This window comes from Scyliorhinus torazame, chromosome 3, assembly GCF_047496885.1.
Source record: "Scyliorhinus torazame isolate Kashiwa2021f chromosome 3, sScyTor2.1, whole genome shotgun sequence".
In the NCBI taxonomy this organism is placed as follows: Eukaryota; Metazoa; Chordata; class Chondrichthyes; order Carcharhiniformes; family Scyliorhinidae; genus Scyliorhinus; species Scyliorhinus torazame.
In genome coordinates this window covers 229,607,035-229,628,862 of record NC_092709.1, presented here as the reverse complement: position 1 = coordinate 229,628,862, position 21,828 = coordinate 229,607,035, and the positions used below count along the sequence as shown (strand labels likewise).

At 48.5% G+C, this 21,828-nt stretch overlaps 1 protein-coding gene across 1 annotated transcript in view; it reads right to left on the bottom strand.

Moving 5' to 3' along the window:
* Window positions 1–2,887: 2,887 nt before the first annotated feature.
* Window positions 2,888–21,828, bottom strand: part of ercc8 (excision repair cross-complementation group 8) — a 96,344-nt gene continuing 77,403 nt past the window's right edge. Inside the window, exon 12 of the mRNA XM_072496977.1 lies at window positions 2,888–4,266. Coding sequence (XP_072353078.1) covers window positions 4,198–4,266 — 69 coding nt within the window. The 3' untranslated portion in view covers window positions 2,888–4,197. The remainder of the gene's footprint in view (window positions 4,267–21,828) is intronic.

Below are 21,828 nucleotides of genomic sequence, written 5' to 3'. Positions count from 1 at the left end.
TGCTGATTTGGCTGCGGCTATATCAGCCTCTCTGACTGTTCCCAGCGGGGCTAATCAGGCTCTAAACCAGGTACCTGCATTAGGAACGAAGGGCATGCCAGACATAACTGAAGTTCAAAATTTACAGAGGGACGCCTCTAATTCCGAGCGCACACTATGGAAGTCAATGGGATGTTCACACTCCTTGACACGAGACATCTGGCTTACTCCCGTTGGTCAAGTTTGTATTCCGAATTCTTTATTGCCGGTACTTATTGATTATTTGCATTCTTGTTCCCATCTTGGCAAGGAGGGAATGGTACAGCTACTCTTGAAAACTTGGTGGCACCCAGATTTGAATACAGCAGCGCAAACGCGGCTGGATCGATGCATTATTTGCATGAAACATAATAAGGGTAAAGGCATTAAATACCCTCCAGGAACCAGATGGCCCTTTTGCCTGTATACAGCTTGATTTTATCGAATTGTCAAAAGCACAGTGCTATAAATATTGTTTAGTCATAATCAATGTGTTTAGTAAATGGATTGAAGCCTTCCCCACCACTAATTGTACGGCACATACAGTGGTGAAGTTGTTGTTAACGGAAGTCATTCCTCGTTTTGGGGTACCCAAAATGGTGAGTTCAGACAATGGACCACATTTTGTAGCTCGGATCAATACTGAATTGTGCGAAGCACTCGTAATTAAACAGCAACTGCACTGCGCGTATCACCCGCAGAAATTGTGGAAAGAGCCAACGGGACTTTAAAAAAATTATCTAAATTAACTGAAGAAACTGGGTTAAATTGGCTAAAAGTATTACCCTTGGCACTGTTTCACCTGCGAGTGACTCCCCATTCGCGGACCGGACTGTCAGCTGCAGAGATAGTCTATGGTCGGCCAATGAGGACTCCCTGGGATGCCCATGAAAAACCCCTAGAGGGAGTAGACCTCCATGTGATGGGGGAACAAATGCAGAACTATTTGAAGCAATTAACACTTTCTCTGAAGTTTCTCCACTCGCAGGTAAAACAGGCACATCTCCCAGTAACGGCAGGGATATCCCTCGATATCCAGTGATCAAACCCGGAGACCACGTGTTGGTGAAAAACTGGGACAGAAAGAAACTAGGACAATGCTGGAGCGGACCCTTCCTCGTACTGCTGACTACACCAACTTCCGTCAAACTTGAAGGACGTTCAAGTTGGATACATCTATCTGATTGCAAGAAGATCGTCTCCAACCCAGACCAGAACACTGGATGAAGATCTTCATTATAATTTTGGGAAATCAGGGAAAGGAAAGTTAATGGGGCAAAGTAGGTGCAACCTTACAGTTGACTGGCAAGGACCGGTACCAGGCATATCCAACAAGGGTATGGTTAACTGTGATTGGTCCAAGGTATTGAATATAACCTCTAACATTTCATGGGGACAGACATCCTCAATCCCCTGGATGACATCAGCTGATGATTTTACGGCCTATAATGGAACCTATTTCATATGCATATCCATGGCTCCCCATGGATTGGACAGGATCCTGCTTTTTGGGATATGTTGTACCTCAAATGTGTCACCTATCCACCCTTAAGCACTCCCCCTCGCGAGCAAAAAGGACTATTTCTAAAACGGAACAGTTTTTTATGATGGTCTTTCCCTTGTACGGAACGGGCAAGGCACCCGACGAACTGATCCACATGGCCACAGCATTGGAACAACTGGTGAACATAACGGCAGCAGAAGCCAGGGAAACTGGACTGCACTGGCTGTCGTCTCAGCTGAGCTAGTAGCTGTCCGGACCGTGGCATTACAAAATCGACTGGCTTTGGATTATCTGTTAGCCTCGCAGGGAGGAACGTGCGCTATCATAGGTCAGGAGTGCTGTACTTATATTCCAGATGGCTCTGAAAATATCACGAACCTGGCCGACCATATTAAGAGACAGGCTGCTCAAATTCAAGAGATTGGCAGTGAATCTCATGACTATAACCCGCTGGGTTGGCTAGGATGGTTGGGTCACGGGTTATTTGATTGGATCTTTAAGGCCTTCATTCTACTACTCCTAATTCTACTAGGGATAGGATTGCTTGGTTGCTTGTGTAAATGCATTTTCAAACGAGTCATGGATATACCTATTTAACTAGTTGTCATGATATGACAAGAGGGGGGAATGTGATATGGTACGAATTAAGTAATGGCATGATGGGAAAACTGGTCAATGGGAAGACTGGTCAAAAGGTTTGATACAATACCAAAAAGACTGAAACTACTCATTCCAGCTCCCCAGGCCCAGGTAAAGAATGTTGCCCTAACTATTTTCAGACTAGTATGGCCATAGGCCAACTCTGCATAACTTGAAGTCTGAAAAGATCAGCGAAGGTCGAGCCATTCCAAAACACCGGACCTCGGCAACTCCTGATAAAACTAACTCGTCATAACCCAGGGCCGTAGGAATTTAAAACAAAGATAAGTTCAGGAAGAAACAAGTCTATTCTGACCTTTCAATGTTCCCGCCGAGGACTAAATAATGGTACAAGTGATATGACCAAACATGGTCTGGTCTTTGCTTCCGTTTGTATTTCTGATCAAACTCTTGACCATACTGTTATCACATAATCTTGATAAAGATAATGTATAAATATTGATCTAATTCTCCGCGAAAAGCGCGGAACTTGTGACAGACTGAGCAGTTTCGTTGATTGCTCTCTGACTTCAAGTTTCAGCCATTACTGCAAGCAGATGTTTTCGAAAATAAAGCTTGTTATTCTGTCTTAACGAGTGTGTTGAATTGTTCTCCCACAGAAGCGGGAAAATATTGACTTTGACAATGATCTGTTTCAGCACTGTAAACTGTTACATTCTTCTGTTGTATTATTTTACCTTTCATAAATATAAATCAAAAACAAAGTTGCATTAAATAAACTTAATTTTATTTTTTTTAAAGGAAATATTGTCTTCCAAAAAGTTTGGCACTAGGCAAAATGTTAGAAAAAAAAAAAAAAAAAAAAAAATCGCAGATACTCAAAATGCACAAATCCAACCTTTAAATTTAACCCCCAGTAATCAATCTTCTAACCTTTCAAATTAAAAAGTCTTCTGTTCAAAACAAGTGCTTCACTTTGACTTTATATGTAAAAACCTTTTGCGTGATTTCATATCATATTGTTCAAATCATTTACAAATATTTCCAACTTTTCAGACTTTACATATTAAACTTAACAGCAAATATACACGCCTTTATCGCAAACACTTGGAAAAATCTTTAGATGGTGCAGCAGGCTGTAATCTTAAAAAAAGGAAGGAACCAAGCTGACCAGCAGTCAGGTATACAACATTGTATAATCTCAAAAATACAGCAGCCTGCAGTTGATACTCGGGTTAATCCACCAATGCTGTGTGATTCTGGATACAAATTAAGTGCATCAAGGTAAAATAAATTTCAGTTTTTAAATTGTCGATCAGGTTTATGAATGTGTGTGTGTGCACGGGAGACAGGAAGTACCTTTGTATGATAAGCATAATTATTAATTCATACCAAGAATCTTTCAACCTGGAAATAAGCAATGTTATTTTTGAACAACGTCATCAGTTTAAGTGCAAAAGATTGTCTGTTCTCAAACATTGGAAATAAATCAATGCAACATGCTAAATATTCTACAGTATTTCATGTGCTTAAATATTCATGGTTGATAAAGAATAATTTTAGATTTCTGTCTCCGTGTCTGCTGCAGGAGCCAATTCCTCCCTCTGCTTTGCTACAAAGGCTGGCAGCTCTCCAGTATCTCTTTCAAGTGGTCATTCTTTGTATATGAACCCAGTCAGTGACTTTCAGCAGGCTATCCGATTCTGATGCAAACAAAAGTACTTTTCAGTAGGGGGTAACTGGATAACAGTCAATAGGTGGAGTCAACGCTGATTTTTGTCCCTCTTCTGAGGTCAGAGACAAGGACCAACTGTAGCACTGTACTAGCTTCCCGGGCTGAGGCCAGCTACCTCAGATAAGTCAGAGGATCAGTCTGGTCTGCATGGATTTGTGCCAGAAAAGGTGGTGCATTTACTCACTAAGTTATTGGATTTCACAGATGCTTCATCCAGCTGTAAATTCTAGCTGAATGGTGAAAGTAAAGTAACATTCGATGATTGAACAATTTTGAACTATTCTAAAGATGTGTGCACATATTCGGAGCAGTTTCTTGTTCCAATAGAATGGACTGAACTTCAGTTTTCATCATCGCTGCTGCTCCATTCATCCTGGAAAATGACATTCTGAGAAGTTCCAGATTCAGACTGGAAAAAAAAAAGAAAATTACACAGTATAAATTCATGTTTTATTCCTTCATATTCATTATTTAAATAGATATGATGTAGCTAATGTTTCCTAAATGTTAATTCATAGTCACTATTACTGAATTTTTAACTTGTTTCTTGCTGATTGCAATTTACTCAGATGATGGTGAATTGCAATAGTTTAAAGGGTTGTATATATTCTACAAAACCATGAGTCTCCAAAACAGAAGTGTAACAACTTTCTCAGATAATGCAGCCAAATTCTTTTAAAAAAAATGTTTTATTAAATGCAGCCAAATTCAAAGACATTCACACTGACACCATCAATTTTATCTCATTGTAGAATTACCATTGGGGTATAGGGAGAGATGGGGAAGTAATTATTCATATACAGGTAATCTTCCAGCATCTCAAAAATCTGAAATGACTTGACCTTAGAAAAACTCCAAAGAGAACCTCCAAGCATAAATATCAGCTGAGACAGGATCAATCTAAGATCCAATCAAGACCAACATCCTTCAAAGGCTGCAATAGGCATATGCAATACAGCATTATTAAGGAACTAGATTGGTACTTTTCTGGGGTCAGTGTGCCCTTTCCAACTTTTAGTCAACAGCACATTTAAAAACAATATAATTTTGACCAGTACACTGGAGAGAATTCATCTGGTTTTCTTCAAATTTATGCCAAGGGATATGTTACTTCCACCCGAGAAGGAAGACAGGTCCTCAATTTAGCATAGCTGAAAATGGCAGCTCCATCAGTGCAGTACATCTTTAGTACTGCACATGCACATGAGGTGGAAGCAACATTGAAGGATGAGTCTGACAACTAGCTCAAGAGAAGCAATAGCAGACATCTTACTCAGATAAGGGTGCATCACAACTGGAAGAGGGCAGGGATAAAAAAAAATAAAAAATGTACTTTTACCTGTGTGAATAGCATAAACCTTGTGCCATACCAGATGTTTTGTTTTGGGGTGTGGGGGGGGGGTCCAGCTACTGACAATTAGCACTGCATTAAGAGCAATATCATACATTAAGATGATAAAAGCAAATATTTTATTATCTAACTAGTTGGTAAAAGGTAAACAGTGGACATAAATCCTGCAACTGTAAATTCAACAGATATAAGAAATGTGAATATTTCAAAAAATATTTGCAGTATTTGTTTGACATTGACAGCAGAGAAAATATGTACATTTCCATATGAGCCCAAAATAAACTAAGCTTTGTTTCACAATGTGTGCCTTACCTGAATTGCAAATACAGATGGCTGTGAAGTCACAATATAAGTACATACACCATGTTTGACAAAGATGTGTCATGGTTTAGGGGTGTAGCCACCTAAGTTGGCCAACTCCCGATTTAAAATGGCGAACGGCAAAGGCTGAAGGGAAATTCAGCCAACACAGGCAGAAACCAGCAGGTGCTGGTTTGCTGTGTATTAAAACTCTGCAAAAGCCCAGACAGCATCGATACCAGCGACCATCAGCATAGTAATGTAGCAGCCATCTACATACTAATGCGCAGTCCCCGGGTGCAATTGAAACATTTGGGATAAACAAAGCAAAGCCAAACTCCCCGGCGCCAGCAGGAGCCAACACAAAAGAGGTTAACGGACACCTCAAGACCGTCCATCGATCAGGAAACCGCTCCAGTATTGGAGAAATCGAACCAAGCGATTGGAACAAAGTCCAATCACCTAGAACCAGGTACAGGGTCCGTCCCGAAAGGCGAGAAGCCCCTGGGGACTATAAAGTTAAGCCCCCAAGTTCAACTCGCTCTCTTCTTCCTGTCTGGGTCACCCAGCAACGCGAACCAACCTTGACCGAGACCGATGCAGTGACCGCCGAAAGACCGTAAGTCTTAATTCAACGCTCGCTACGAGATAGGCGCTCCTAGCTACCAATCCGTACCAACTTCGAATCCCGCAGACTCAGAACCCGAACAAAAGGCCATTTGTTCCCCTGACCTTGTGGGCCAGTCCGAAGTTAAATATAGGCCTGTTAGTCGTAGAAGTAGCTTAGACGTAGAATTTGTGCATGAGTAGCGATTACTGTGTATAATAAATGTGCTTTGATTTGAATCTTACTAATCGGTGTATTGAGTTATTGATCATTACTTGGACTTGAACCTTGTGGCGGTATCATAAAGATACCTGGCGACTCGGGAGCAAAGGTAATAAAACAGAGCAATTGAACCAGCCGAAAAGTTAGCAACATTATTTGGCAACTCCGCCGGGACCCGAACTAGAAGTGGCATAACCAATCCTGCAGAACCCAGAATTTGAATTAGAGATCCAATTGGGAACAGAAAAACACAAGCGTTCAAGCAGTTTTGATCAATCCTCATAATTCGGAAGTGTGTGTATGCACGCGTAACTAACAGGGCGATAAGTTAAAACTGATAGATTTTTTGTTGCGACAAAACTGTCGGGAGTTTGTATTTCGGAAAGTAGCGAAAGCCATACCCGTATTTACAGCACCGCCTTAATACCCCTGTCCCAAATTTGAAGAGCAGCATTCAGATAGGAAAGATGGCATGCAGGCAATGCAACGCCTCATGAACCCCGAGGAATTTGCGGTCGCCGTGACCAGCAGCAGTAGAGTGGGACAATGTCCCATTTGGAAAGAGGAGATCAGGAAATATCTCAAAGGGTAGGGATGGCCCCTTTGGAGTGAATTCTGTGACAATGAGGAATCAGGCCCCGGGAGTATAGGACATACTTGGTGGGAGACCCTGAGCGAGATCCACAAGAAGAGCTTAGGAAAAGCTCGCAAGCTGATGGCAATCGTGTCCTGCTTGGCACAATTGTGAGGCACAGAGGAGGTCGTTAGGACGCTCCGGAAAGAGGTAGAAGGCATACATCGAATGAGTAAGGTCGATGTAAGTGAGGTAGAAAGAGAGAACTTAAAGTTGAGGAGGAAGTTGGCAGCAAAGGACGGAGAGGTGGAGGATGCCAAAAGGGCACACCAGTCTTGTCTGGCGCACTTAAGCAGCTTCCAGTCCCAGTATGAAAAGGCCTATCAGGACACGCAACGTGCAGTCCTGGTACAAGAAGAAACCGAAAAGCAGGTAGAGACATTGCAGAGACAGTGTAGTGACCGGAAGGCAGCGTTAAGAGCACTCCGTGCTGCCACCACAGAGCAAAGACAAAGCTCACTAGACCACGCAAAGTGCCGGAAGCAGATTGCAGAGCTGCAATCGCTGCTTTCAGTCCAGAAAGGATTCCAGGAAGCCTTTGGAGCAAAATTAGATAAGGAAGACGGCCCTGATTGGAAAGAATTAAATGAAACAGCGCAGAGATATGTTCAGGGAACATGTGCGCAGGGAAAGCCACAGAAGGGGAAAGTGCCCCAACCCCCCACAGAGCAGATAGTTCAGGCTCCAATGAACTCAGTAACCACCCACCGCACAGCCATATCGGACGACGCGCAATTTCTATACACCACTCCCTTAACAGTGACCCAATTACGGGACACGTGCGATAAGATCACACCGTTCCTCCCCACCTCAGACCCCCACCACTTCTTTGCCAGAGTAAAGCAGCAGGTGACCATGTACGGCCTGGATGAGTGAGAGCATGTAAAGCTCACAGTTTTAAGTTTAGACCCTTCAGTCGTAGCAGCCCTTCCCGACCCACAGAATGTAGGAGGAGGCACCCTTGCAGAAATGCATACCGCGATCCTGGATGCGATCGGGTATAACCAGGGTGACCCCGTAGATGGCCTCAACAAATGCAGGCAAAAGAAAACCAAGCACCCCACAGAGTTTGCTGGTCGCCTGTGGATCCATTTTACAGCAGTTTTTGGAGACCTAGACCGCGCCCATTTGTCCCCAGACAACATGGCCAAATGGACTCGCACCCTTATCTCCCATGCCACAGAAACAGGACAAAAAGCTTGCGCGAATTATGATCCCTCAGAGGAGGCTCATACTGAAAAATGGGTAGTAAAAGGATTGTCCCGCACCTGGGAGCAATCTGTACAAAACAAATCCGCAGTTAAAGATCCCGAAGAAAAGCAGGCCGGCGCAGATATACAGGCAGTTACAACACACCAGAACCCCGCATGTGTGAATGAAGGAAAGAACAGCCCCCCACCCAAGTCACAGGAGTGTTACAACTGTGGACAGCTGGGACACTTTGCAAGAGAGTGCAATGCCCCACGAAAGCCACAGAGAGCCCAGCAGACAGGCACTCTGAGTAAGAAGAAGACAGAGCCCATTCATAGTGTGAGCGCCCGTTCAGATCAGACGGACCTGACTGGAACAGACTGACGGTGTTCGGGCTTCCCCAGTTGGGTCTGCAACACCCTTTGGGATAGGTCCGTACGACCGGTAGTTGCAGCAAAAATTCGGGGACAGCCCATCGATTTTCTCTGGGACACAGGAGGGTCCCGCACCACAATAAATTCCTCCACCATGTTCCAGAAAGACACGTGGCCCACTACAGCCACCATCACCCTCAGCGGCTTTACAGGCCACTCACAGCAGGGACACATCACAGCCCCTGTACCCATTCAAATCGGCACCATCACCACCAAGCACCCCGTAGTCTTAGTCGATCTGCCCCACACAGCAGAACAGATTCTGGGAATCGATTTTATGAATTCCCACAACCTATCATTTGATCCAGTCAACCAGTGTGTCTGGAAAATGGCAAAATCTGCAAGAGCCCCCGCAACGCTCAACATAGGTGAATACGCAAACAAAATTAGCGCAGTAGGCAAATTTTGGTTCAACCCGACCACGCTTAGCACGGACAAGCAGGTTAGGGCAGTTCTGCAAAAGAACCGGGCAGCATTCGCGACCCACAAGCACAACTGTGGACGGATGACTGGCTCCGTACAAATCACAGGACTTGACCCAAGACCCCAAAAACAGTATGGATTTCCCCAAGAGGCAGAGCGAGAAATCGCAAAAGTAATCGAAAGCTTATTAGAGCAGGGCGTACTTAGATCAGTAGCCTCCACTAATAAATCCCAGATTTGGCCAGTGAGAAAGCCCGATGGATCATGGCAACTGGCCATCGATTACCGGGAACTCAACAAAATCACCCCCACAGCAGCCCCCACAGTAGCCACAAGTCCCGAGACCATGCTCAAGCAGGGACTCAATTCCCGATTCTTCATGCTTTTGTATGTCAGTAATGGATTCTGGTCCATTCCATTGGCAAAGGCGTGCCAGTACAAATTTGCCTTCACCTTTAAAAACCAGCAGTGCACGTGGACATGCCTTCCACAAGGATTCCATAACTCCCCCTCCATTTTCCACCGACAGCTGGCAAATGGCTTAGCCAAATTCTCTCGCCCCGAATGTCTGGTCCAGTACGTAGATGACCTACTACTGCAGACAGACACAAAGGAAGAGCACATCGAGCTTCTGTCTGAACTCCTGCAACTCTTACATTCAATTGGTTGTAAAGTTAACCCCAAAAAGGCCCAGATTTTGGAAGATAAGGTGATATATTTGGGAACAATTATCACGCATGGTAAACACGAGATCGAGCATAAAAGGATTGACTCGATTGCTAAATTGCCCCTTTCCCAGAACGTTTCAGCCCTCCGGTCGTTTTTAGGACTGGTTGGCTACTGCCGAAACCACATTGACCGTTTCGCCAGCAAGGCAGCACCCCTCTCAGACCTCCTAAAGAAAGGAGCCCCCTGGGAGTGGCTTCCGCAGCATACGGATGCTGTGGACTCTTTAAAACAGGCACTCATAGCAGCCCCCGCACTGCAAGTTCCACACCCGCTTTCCCCTAACGCGAGAGGTAGCAAGCACAGACCGCACCCTTTCGGCCGTGCTCCTTCAGGAACGGCATGAACAGTTAAGGCCCATGGCTTACGCCTCCAGAGTTTTAGATGCTGTGGAGCAGGGATTTTCAGCCTGTGAGAGGCACCTGCTCGCAGTATTCTGGGCAGTGCAGTATTTTTCGTACATGACCGGACTGAACCCCATCACAATCCTCACAGAACACACCCCACCCAACTTTTACTGGACGGATGACTCAAGGACGGTACAGTCAGTCAGATTAGAGCAGCTAGATGGACCCTTATTTTGCAGGGACGGGACATCACTGTTAAAAGGACAAAGACCCACACCTTTTTAGCAGACAACCTACAGTATCCCGGAACCCCCCATGAATGTGAAATTATCTCTCCACACCACAACACAGGCCCCTTTATTGCTAAAACACCTCCCAGAAAGATAGGTAGTTCAAACCAGAGCACCAAGCACACAGACACGTGCAAACCCATAAAGATATATGTGGATGGATCTTCCATGATATTGGAAGGGAAGCGCATAACAGGTTGCAGTATTTATGTCGAGGATGCGCAGGGACGCGCCCTAGAAGAAATAGCAATAAAACTTCCAGGACACTTAGGCGTGCAGGCGGCAGAACTTGCGGCCATCGCATACATAGTGGAACATCCAGATTCCTTCCCCAGCCCAGAAGACATATGCTCGGACAGCCGCAATGTCTGCAACAGCCTTACGGAATTCCTGCCCCTGTGAAAAGCAAGAGGATTTGTTTCCGCAGACGGAAAACCCCTCCCCTCAGCCCCATTACTCCGTCACATTTTAGAGAGAGCACAGAACAGGACTTTTGGTATAGTCAAAGTTCGAAGTCACCATCGTTCCTCTCCCCCTGGAAATGTGAAAGCCGACGCACTGGCTAAAGCAGGTTCCAGGCACGGATATGTTTGGACATCCCCCAAAAGCGCACCAGTGAATGCAGTTCAGGTCTCGCAGACTAAGATCGAGGATTTAGTGCAGGCCCAGAAGCAGGACAGCAATCTCAGGGAGATTTTAAAAGGAAACTATCCAGCACCCTACGAGAGGTTTAAAAATGCTCTGACCACACATGATAGTGTGGTGTTAAAAGACATCCTTTATGTGGTTCCTGAACAGGACAGGAATCAACTGATTTGTTTGTTCCATGACGATCATGGACATCAGGGAATCGATCCCACTACAGCCCACCTCAGGCAGCTTTGTTGGTGGCCGAATCTAAAAGACGATGTAAATCACTACATTGAGAATTATCTTATCTGTGCCCAGAATAATCCGGACAGATATGCCAAGAAGGCTCAACTCAGTCACACCCGACCCGTTAATGGCCCCTGGACTAACCTCCAGATTAATTTTATTGGACCAGTGCCCCCTTGCAGGAATGGTTATAAATATGTACTCGTGGTGATAAGACACGTTTACCAAATGAGTGGAAGCATTCCCACCCAGAACAAACACTGCAAAGACCACAGCCAAAATTTTAACCCACCACATCTTTACAAGATGGGGACTCCCCCGCAGCATTGAATCCGACCAAGGTTCCCATTTTACGGGACGCGTCATGAAGAACGTCCTCACGATATTTGGCATTACCCCAAAATTCCACATTGCATACCACCCACAGTCGAATGGTATCGTGGAGCGCATGAATCGGACACTAAAATCCACCCTCAGAAAAATGGTCCAGCAGAACAACACCACTTGGGACTCGGTCCTCCCTTTTGCGCTGATGTTTTTGCGAACTACAATTTCAACTTCCACAGGTTACACCCCACACACCCTCATGACCGGACGCCCCATGAAAGGTACAGAACTTTTATTAGGTTTAGACTTGACCAGCCCCGAAGTGACGGCCCTCACACACGAGAACGCAGTCAAACAATTAGTAGAGAATGTTAAAACGGCTCAGCTAGCAGCTGCAGTGAAATTGGGCACAAGAAAGAAACAGAGCAAGGCCTGTTTCGATAGGACAGTGCATGCGACTGAGTTCAGTGTAGGTCAGCAAGTCATGCTCTCCATATACAACCCCAGCACATTCCTGTCACCAAAGTACTCGGGTCCGTACTCCATTGCGGACAAAGTAAGCCCTTCCGTCTACAAAATAAAGTACCCCAATGGAAAGACTGTGTGGTTCCATATCAACCAGCTGAAGGCATATGGAACACAGTCTAACCACGCACACCACGTCATGCTCAACGCAGCACACCACACCCCGCCCACAGCCAACGTAACCCTACCATCCCCCAACACGTCCAGCCCAGCCACGGACTCAACCTCGACTCCACCCCCGAAATATACACTCCGCCCCGGAACACCCACAGACTGCAGCAGCAGAGACAGCGACTGTGACTCGGACGATAGCCACAGCACGCCTCCCTACTATCCACATGCAACAGGACCCACACCCAGCGAATCTGACCACGACTCGAGTGATCCCTTCACGATCATTTTCCTACACAAACCCCACCACCGACCACCGACCTACCATGACGACCCCGATTCCGGCCCCAAACAACTAGACACCACCTATTGGCACAGAGATAATTCGTGCAGACTCGTCCGGAATGACGAGAGCGATCCAAATTCATACCAAGCGGCCCTATCAGCCCTGATACATTCAAGAGTTTGGCATCCGGGAGAAGATGACGACCTTGAGTCTGACTCCCAAAACGAGAACCTTTTTGCGAACCTGTTCGCAACCAATAACTGAGGTGTCTAGATGATGTTTTAAAAGGAATCGCTTGGGAGAAAACGGTGTCCTTTCTGATGGAACCTGCAGCATGTTTGATGTTGTTTGTACTTGTACTGTTAAATGTTGTATGTCAGACCGGAATTTTTTTTTCCACGTTCTTGTCGGTTGCTCAGGCAGTGGAGAAACGGCTTGGCACCCGCCCTGCCTCGGATCCCCCCTCTGGTCAGCTACGCTCGGGTAGGGGACACACGGCATTGGTCGCCGTCCTACCCGGGGATTCCATCCAACTCTTACCCGTCGCGGCCCATATGCACCTCATTTTGGAAAGTTTTAGTTCAAAAAGTTTTGTTTTGTTTCAGGTAACCCTTAGGTTGCCAACCATATGCTATTCACATCCTCAAACATTTGGATGGTAAATCGCACAGTCTGCGAGACGGCTCGCACTGGTTCATTATTTGTACGTGTGTCTTGTCCTGAAATTCGGTTTTTGAAAGAAAAAAAATGAGGGAGTCACACACAGTGACCAATTATAAAGGGAGTAATTGGCAGTAAAGGACAGACAGGCTATCATACGAGATGTTAAACCAAGACAGTAACAGACACCATGCTTGATTCCACAGAACTCCAGAAGCTCCAGGACCAGAGAAGAGAAGAGAAGTGAAAGAAGAAGAACCATGAGGACATCCTCCACGTGGTTCATCGTTATAATGGACATTCGGTTGCGCGCAAACGCGAACCCCATGACATCAACCCCTCCAGCCGTTAATGATTAATTTCCCCACAGTACCCAGAGCCCAGTCACCAGCGACACCACACCGTCTTGGTGTGACAGGTTTATAACCTGGTACTCCCTGTCCTACTTGATAGAATCCCTATTGGTATTGGCGATACTCTGCTGCATCGTGCAGACTATTCGTCTGAGAAAATGGAGAAGGAGAGCCTACCGCGCTCGCGCCCCGGTATATAGGATCAGATCCCCTATTTTCGGATACGACCAGACCGCCGATCCCCGCGATCTATAATAAAGAGCATTCGTTTGCGTTTTTGTTGTAAATAAAGAAACGTTCATGAGCAATTGTACAATCCTGAGCTTGACTGCCAAGCCAGGAAAAATGTGTATAAACTGCTATGATTTTGTTTGTATGGTTGAGGGAGTTAGAGTGATGAAATGTTTAAGTGAGTGTAGTGTATTAAGGATAGTTAGGGACTTCCGGGTACGGCTATGCAGAGCTAAGTTGCATGTTCGGCAGCTCCCGGACTTTTGGGCTCTTTACAGGGCCCCCAACGGAATTTTTTCGACATTTCCCGGTGTGGGAAGAAGACTGCGACATTCCCCCGACAATGTCCCCCAGGAATGGTATGTCTCTTGGTTACCAGACCCGGCAGAAACAGTAAAAGATTTGGTTGGAAAGACAAAAGCCTCTTCCAGCATGCAGGCGGGGAAAGGGCAAGCTTAAAGGCTTCAAGCTGACTTGAGGGCCTTTATTAAAGGTGAATTCTAGCAGCAGAGGGAACAACTGTGAAAAGATCTCACCAAGGCCATTGAAGAAGCAGGGACGAGGCTTCCGGTGGCGGCCATGGAGGAGTAGGTAGCGCATTCGGCAGCTCCCGTCTGGAACGGACTCTCAGACCTTTTTCAGGAGTTTCCACAGACTTTTTGGGGCAGATTGGTGTAGCCAACATTGCCAAAAGGATTCTCTCTCTCTCGAGACTTCCGGTTGCGGCTATGTGGAGCTAAGTCGCACATCCGGCGGCTCCCGCAAAAACGGACTTTTGGGCTCTTTTCAGGGCCCCCAACGGCACTTTTTTGACGTTTCCTGGTGTGGGAAGGAGTTAATAACAGCTCCCCGTCAGTATATGGCTTTAACTAGGAGCGGGGCGACAAAAAAGGTGGCGGTGGGCCCGAAGAAGGGAGGGAAGAAGGACAAAATGGCGGCGGGCGGAGACCAGGCAGCGTGGAGGCAGTGGGCAGAGGAGCAACAGGAGGGTATCCAGCGCTGCCTCAGAGAGATTAAAACGGACCTGCTAGAGCCGATGAAGGCTTCTATTGATAAGCTGCTGGAGACACAGACGGCCCAGGGGGTGGCGATCCGAGAGGCTCGACAAAAGATCTCGGTCAATGAGGATGAGTTCTTAGGCCTGGCGGAAAAGGTGGAGGCGCACGAGGTGCTCCACAAGAAATGGCAGGAGCGGTTCGAGCAGATGGAGAATCGGTCGAGGCGGAAGTATCTGCGGATTCTGGGCCTCCCGGAGGGGCTGGACGTGGGGGCCTATGTGGTCACCATGTTGAACTCGCTGATGGGAGCGGGGTCCTTCCAGGGGCCCCTGGAGCTGGAAGGGGCCCAGAGAGTGTTGGAGAGGAGGCCCAAGGGTAACGAGCCTCCGCGGGCGGTGCTGGTGCGGTTCCATCGGTTCGTCGATCGGGATTGTGTGCTCAGGTGGGCCAAGAAGGAGAGGAGCAGCAGGTGGGAGAACGCAGAGGTCCGAATATACCAGGACTGGAGTGCAGAGGTGGTGAAGAAGAGGGCCGGGTACAATAGAGTGAAGGCGGTGCTGCACAGGAAGGGGGTGAAGTTTGGCATGTTGCAGCCGGCGCCGGTGTAGGTAGCCGGTGGGTTACCTACAAGGACCGGCGCCATTATTTTGAGTCTCCGGAGGAGGCGTGGGCCTTTGTTCAGGCCGAGAAGCTGGACACAGACTGAGGGTCGGGATGGGCGATTGGGGACTGCGGTGGATATGTTATGCCTATTTTTGGTTCGGGGGAGGGGGGCCGTTGCATTGTTTTGGGTTTCTTTTTTTCTGTGTTTTTCTCTTTCGGGTTGGGGAGGGTGGATGGGGCACTGTTTTGGTTGGTGGCGGGGCCTGGTAGGTGGAGAGTGCGGGTTTTTTCCTGCGCCAAAGACTGGGGGGAGCCGGGGCGGGGAAGCGAGGATTGTTTCCCACGCTTAGAACGGAGGGGTGAGGGGGAGGGGGGATCGAGTTGCTGCTGCTAAGGTCAAGGAGGAGCTGGAGCAAGATAGGGGTGTTCCGCTGTGGGGAACGGGCCGGGTGTGGGGTGTGGGCGCGTGGCTGGCCAAGGAGGGGGTCATCTCTAGTCGGCGGGGGAGGGGGGCGGGTAGCCTCCTGATCCGGCTGATAACCTGGAATGTAAGGGGACTGAATGGGCCGGTTAAGCGGGCCCGCGTGTTCGCGCACCTGAAGGGGCTCAAGGCAGATGTGGTTATGCTCCAGAAGACACACCTGAAGGTGGCACACCAGGTAAGACTGAGGAAAGGGTGGGTAGGTCAGGTGTTTCACTCGGGGCTAGATGCCAAAAATCGAGGGGTGGCGATCTTGGTGGGAAAGAAGGTGTCATTCGAGGCGTCGAGTATTGTGGCAGATAATGGCGGTAGGTACATAATGGTAAGTGGTAAGTTGCAGGGAGAGAGGGTGGTACTGGTCAATGTGTATGCTCCGAACTGGGACGATGTGGGTTTTATGCGGCGTATGTTGGGTCCGATCCCAGACTTGGAAGTGGGGGGCCTGATAATGGGGGGAGACTTTAACACGGTGTTGGATCCGGCACTGGATCGCTCCAGGTCTAGGACGGGTAGGAAGCCAGCGGTGGCTAGTGCTGAGGAGATTTATGGACCAAATGGGAGTGGTGGACCCTTGGAGATTTGCAAGGCCGGGGGCTCGGGAATTTTCATTCTTCTCACATGTCCATAAGGCTTATTCTCGAATCGACTTTTTCATTTTGAGTAGGGCGCTGATAGCGAGAGTAGAGGACACTTGAGTATTCGGCAATAGCCATTTCAGACCACGCCCCGCATTGGGTGGACTTGGAGTTGGGGGAGGAGAGGGACCAGCGCCCGCTGTGGTACTTGGAGGTGGGGCTGTTGGCGGACGAGGAGGTGAGCGAGCGGGTCCGAGGAAGTATAGAGAGGTACTTGGAGACTAACGACAATGGGGAGGTCCGAGTGGGGATGGTATGGGAGGCACTGAAGGCGGTGGTGAGGGGAGAACTAATCTTCATTAGGGTCCACAAGGAGCGGAGGGGGCAGAGGGAGAGGGAGAGGCTGGTGGGGGAGATGGTGAGGGTAGACAGGAGGTATGCGGAAGAGCCTGAGGAAGGATTGTTGAAGAAGAGGCGCAGCCCCCAGGCTGAATTCGACCTGGTGACCACCAGGAAGGCGGAGGTGCAGTGGAGGAAGGCCCAGGAGGCGGTCTACGAGTATGGGGAAAAGGCAAGCCGGTTGCTGGCGCATCAGCTTCGGAAGCGGGACGCAGCTAGGGAGATCGGAGGTGTTAAGGACAGGGGAGGGAGCATGGTGCGGAGTGGGGTCGGCATCAATGGGGTCTTCAGCGACTTCTACGAGGAATTGTACCGATCCGAGCCCCCACGGGAGAAGGGAGGGATGGGCCGTTTCCTGGACCAATTGAGGTTTCCAAAGGTGGAAGAGGGACTGGTGGCGGGACTGGGGGCCCCGAGTGGGCTGGAGGAGCTGATCAAAGGGATAGGAAGCATGCAGGCGGGGAAGGCACCGGGGCCGGCCGGTTTCCCGGCCGAGTTCTATAAAAAATATATGGACCTGTTGGGCCCGCTGTTAGTTAGGACCTTTAATGAAGCAAGGGAGGGGGGGGGGGTTACCCCCAACTATGTCCCGGGCACTGATTTCCTTGATCCTGAAGCGGGACAAGGATCCCCTGCAATGTGGGTCTTACAGACCGATTTCCTTGCTAAATGTAGATGCCAAGGTGCTGGCGAAGGTCTTAGCCACGAGGATTGTGTGCCGCAGATCATCCATGAAGACCAGACGGGGTTTGTGAAGGGGAGACAGTTGAACGCGAATGTGCGGAAGCTTTTGAACGTTATCATGATGCCGGCGAGGAGGGGGAGGCGGAGATAGTGGTGGCGATGGACGCCGAGAAAGCCTTCGATAGGGTGGAGTATGTCACATCAGGGGGAAGGAAGGCTCTTGGTTTAATATTTAATCCAAAAGATAGACCTCCCTCCATTGCGCGCAGGTATTAGATTTATATCAGTCTTGACCAAAGTATGCCTGCAGCCGGATGTGGCCTGCGAAGCCCCACTATTCTGCCCCAGCACCAGTTTTCAAAATCCTGGTTAATTAGGTGAGCTTCAACAGAAGAATATTCTTGGAGATGCTCCTGCAATAATGGGCCAGTCCCGCCCGTCCTGATTAGTGAGCCTATCAGCAGCAAATGAGGGAGTGAAATAGCGTTTGATTGGAGGAGCAGCAAGACATGCACTGCTTATGGTGCTGATGGCTGCCAGGCTGCGGGAAGTGAAGGTGCGGCGAGGCTGAAGCCCAGGGGACTAGGTACATTTGGCCCAGAGCTCACAGAACGCGATTTGGAGTCAGGGCCAGAAGCGAGCAGGTTGGTGTCCGGATCCAAAACGGCAAATTTTGGTGTGCCTGGGGAATAGGCATTGCTGTGGGTGGGAGAGAGTGAATGAGAGTGTGTTGGTCTGTGTGTATGTGTGTGTGAGTCAGTGAGCGAGGGGGAGAGGGTGAATGTGTGTCTGCGAGGGGGAGTGGGGTGAGTGAGTGTCTGTGTGTGAGGTGAATGAGTGAATGTCTGTGTGTATGTGAGGTGCTGTGAGAGAGTGAGTGAGTGTGTGTGTGTGAGTGTGTGTGAGGAGGTGAGAGAGAGTGAGTGTGTGTGTGTGTGAGGCGAGGTGGGAGAGAGTGAGTGTGTGTGTGTGTGTGAGGGGGTGGGAGGGAGTGAGTGTGTGTATGTGAGGTGAAAGTGAGTGAGTGTGTGTGTGTGTGTGTGTGTGACGTGCTGTGAGAGTGAGTGTCTGTGTTGAGGGGTTTGGAGAGAGTGAGTGTGTGTGTATTTTAAAAAAATAAATTTAGAGTGCCCAATTCATTTTTTCCCATTAAGGGGCAATTTAGCATGTTCAATCCACCTACCTTGCACATCTTTGGGTTGCGGGGGCAAAACCCACACAAACACAGGGAGAATGTGCAAACTCCACACGTACAGTGACCCAGAGCCGGGATCAAACCTGGGACCTCGGCACCGTGAGACTGAGTGTGTGTGTGTGTATGTGAGGTGCTGTGAGAGAGTGAGTGAGTGTGTGTGTGAGGAAGTGGGAGAAAGTGAGTGAGTGTGTGTGAGATGAGGTGGGAGAGAGTGAGTGTGTGCGAGAGAGGAGGTGGGAGGGAGTGAGTGTGTGTATGTGAGGTGCTGTGAGAGAGTGAGTGAGTGTGTGCGTGAGTGTGTGTGAGATGAGGTGGGAGAGAGTGAGTGTGTGCGAGAGAGGAGGTGGGAGGGACTGAGTGTCTCAGGTAGTGGGAGAGTGAGTGAGTGAGTGTGTAGAGTGAAAGGAGGTGGGAGAGAGTGGGTGGGTATGTATGAGAGGGTGGGAGAGAGTTAGTGAGTTTGTGTGTGTGTGAGGATGGGAGAGAGACTGTGTGTGAGAGGGAGTGGGAGAGAGTGAGTGAGTATGAGGAGGTGAGTGAGTGTTTGTATCTGTGAGGTGTTGGGAGTGAGTGTGTGTACGAGGAGGTGAGAGAGAACGTGCATACGAGGAGGTGAGAGAGAGCGTGTGTGTGAGAGAGGATGGAAGATAGTGAGTGTGTGTTATATTTTTTAACATTAATTCATGGGCTGTCTGGGTCGCTGGGCTAACATTTAATGCCCATCCCTGAGGGCATTTAAGAGTCAACAACATTGCTTTGGGTCTGGAGTCACAGATTGGCCTGACCAGTTAAGGATGGCAGATTTCCTTCCCTAAAGGACATTCGTAAACCTGGTAGGTTTTTATGACTATCAACAATGGTTTCATGGTCATCATTTCGACTTTTAATTCCAAATTTTTATTTAATTCACCTGTCACCATCTGTCATGGTGGGATTCTAATCTGGGTCCCCAAAACATTACCCTGGGTCTCTGGATTACTAGACCAGTAACAATACCACATGGACTGAGTAAGTGTGCGTGTGTGAGAGAGACAGAGAGCGGGCAAGGAAGAGGGGGAGAAGTGGAGTGAGTGAGAGAGAGCGTGCGGGGGAGAGAGTGAGTGAGTGAGTAAGAATGTGAGTGAGTGAGTGAGCGGGTAGGGGAGAGGTGGAGTGAGCGAGTGAGTGAGAGAGTGTGCAGGGGAGAGAGAGTGAGAGAGAATGAGTGAGTGAGTGAGAATGAGTGAGTGACTGAGCGGGCAGGGGAGAGGGGGAGAGGTGGAGTGAGTGAGTGAGTGAGAGCGCATGTGCGGGCAGGGGAGAGAGTGGGTGAGAGAGAGAGAGAGAGATAGAGAGGGAGAGTGTGTGTGTGTGTGGGAGGGGGGGAGCGAGAGGGTGGGAGAGAGTCTGTGTGTGTCTAAGGGGATGGGAAGAATCAGTGAGTGTGTGCGTGAGGGGATGGGAGGGAGTAAGTGAGTATGTGTGTGCGACGGAGTGATGGAGAGAATGAGCAAAAGGCAGTGGGGGGTGTGAGTGAGAGTCTGTCTTATGCCCAATCTCGGGTTTCTCACTTACTCTTCGCATCAAACACCAACACATACCGACGCACCCACTCACTCACCCACATCAGTGTGTTATTTTTCCACTTTAATTTAACAATCTATTGTTAGGACATTGCTGTACTTTTGTTCAGTAATTGTTTCTTTCTTGAAAATCTCAACTTTTAAAAAAATTCAGTTTGTTTTTGTGCCACAGAGTAAAGTTTTGAGTGTGAATAGCAGGGTGTTTCTCGGCATCTTCAGCACCGAGAATGACCCCGCTATCAAATGGGATTCGTTTTTTAGGCCTTGGTGAGGAGTGTCCTGCCGAGGCTGCATTTACCTCAATTCCTGCACAGATGAGCTCAGCTCGTCAGTGCAGGAAGAGATCGGGGCGCGTTTTTAAATGCAGACTTATCTTTCGACCCCGCTTGAACTCCCCACCGAGGCCACGAAACTCCCCCAATTTGCTTTTTTGGGGGTCCTCGAGCCCCCCCTGACTCCCACCTCTTAAGGGCAGGGCACCCCATGTCCTGATCCCTGGCATGGGCACCTTGGCACTGCCAGGGCACCTGGGTGGCAGGAGTGCTACGGTACCACCTTGCCCAGAGCCCAACCACCTGGGAGTCATTAATTGCCTGGGTGACCCCCGCCCCAGATGGTGTTATGTCTGGTCCACATTTGAGTGGACCAGTGCTAAATGGCACCATGGAGCGGTCACCGAGGCGCGGCGATCAGGTCCTGGGCACCTGGAGGATCGGGCGCCGACATACTTAAAGAGCCTAATGGCTCACATAAATATGTAAAATTGGATTTCGCCCAGTGAGGGCGAGGTCTAGACTGCGGGGTCTCGCGAGATCTCACGAGGCGTTACGAGCATCATAAATCTCACAAGAGGCCTCTTGTGAGATTTAGCGGTCTCGTCACCTCACCGAGTCGGTGCGATGATGCTGTTCGATCATGCCACTCATCTTTCTGAAATGATCAAAAAGGTTGCAAGCCTGGATTATATGTTTGAGCTTCTGGAACAGGGCTTGAACTCATGGTGCCATTCTGTTTTAGATTGGTAAAAGGCAAATGAAGAACTGGATAGATAATTTTTAAAATCTTTCACATGTGGACTCACTGGTTAGGCCAGCATTTACTATTCATCCCTAATTGCCCTCGAGGTGGTGGTGGTGAGCTACCTTCTTGAACTGTTGCAGACCATGTGGTGTAGGGGCTGGTTTATCATAGGGGCTGGTTTAGCACAGTGGGCTAAATAGCTGGCTTGTAATACAAAACAATGCCAGCAGCGCGGTTCAATTCCCGTAACGGCCTCCCCGAACAGGCGCCGGAATGTGGCGACTAGGGGCTTTTCACAGTAACTTCATTGAAGCCTACTAGTGACAATAAGCGATTTTCATTTCATTTTTCATTTCATTTCATTTATTTCATTTCATTTTTCATTTCATTTCATTCGGCCCATTGAGTCCGCACCAACCCACTTAAGCCCTCACTTCCACCCTATCTCCCTAACCCCATAACCCCTCCTAACCTTTTTGGACACTAAGGGTAATTTAGCATGGCCAATCCACCTAACCTGCACGTCATTGGACTGTGGGAGGAAACCCACTCAGACACGG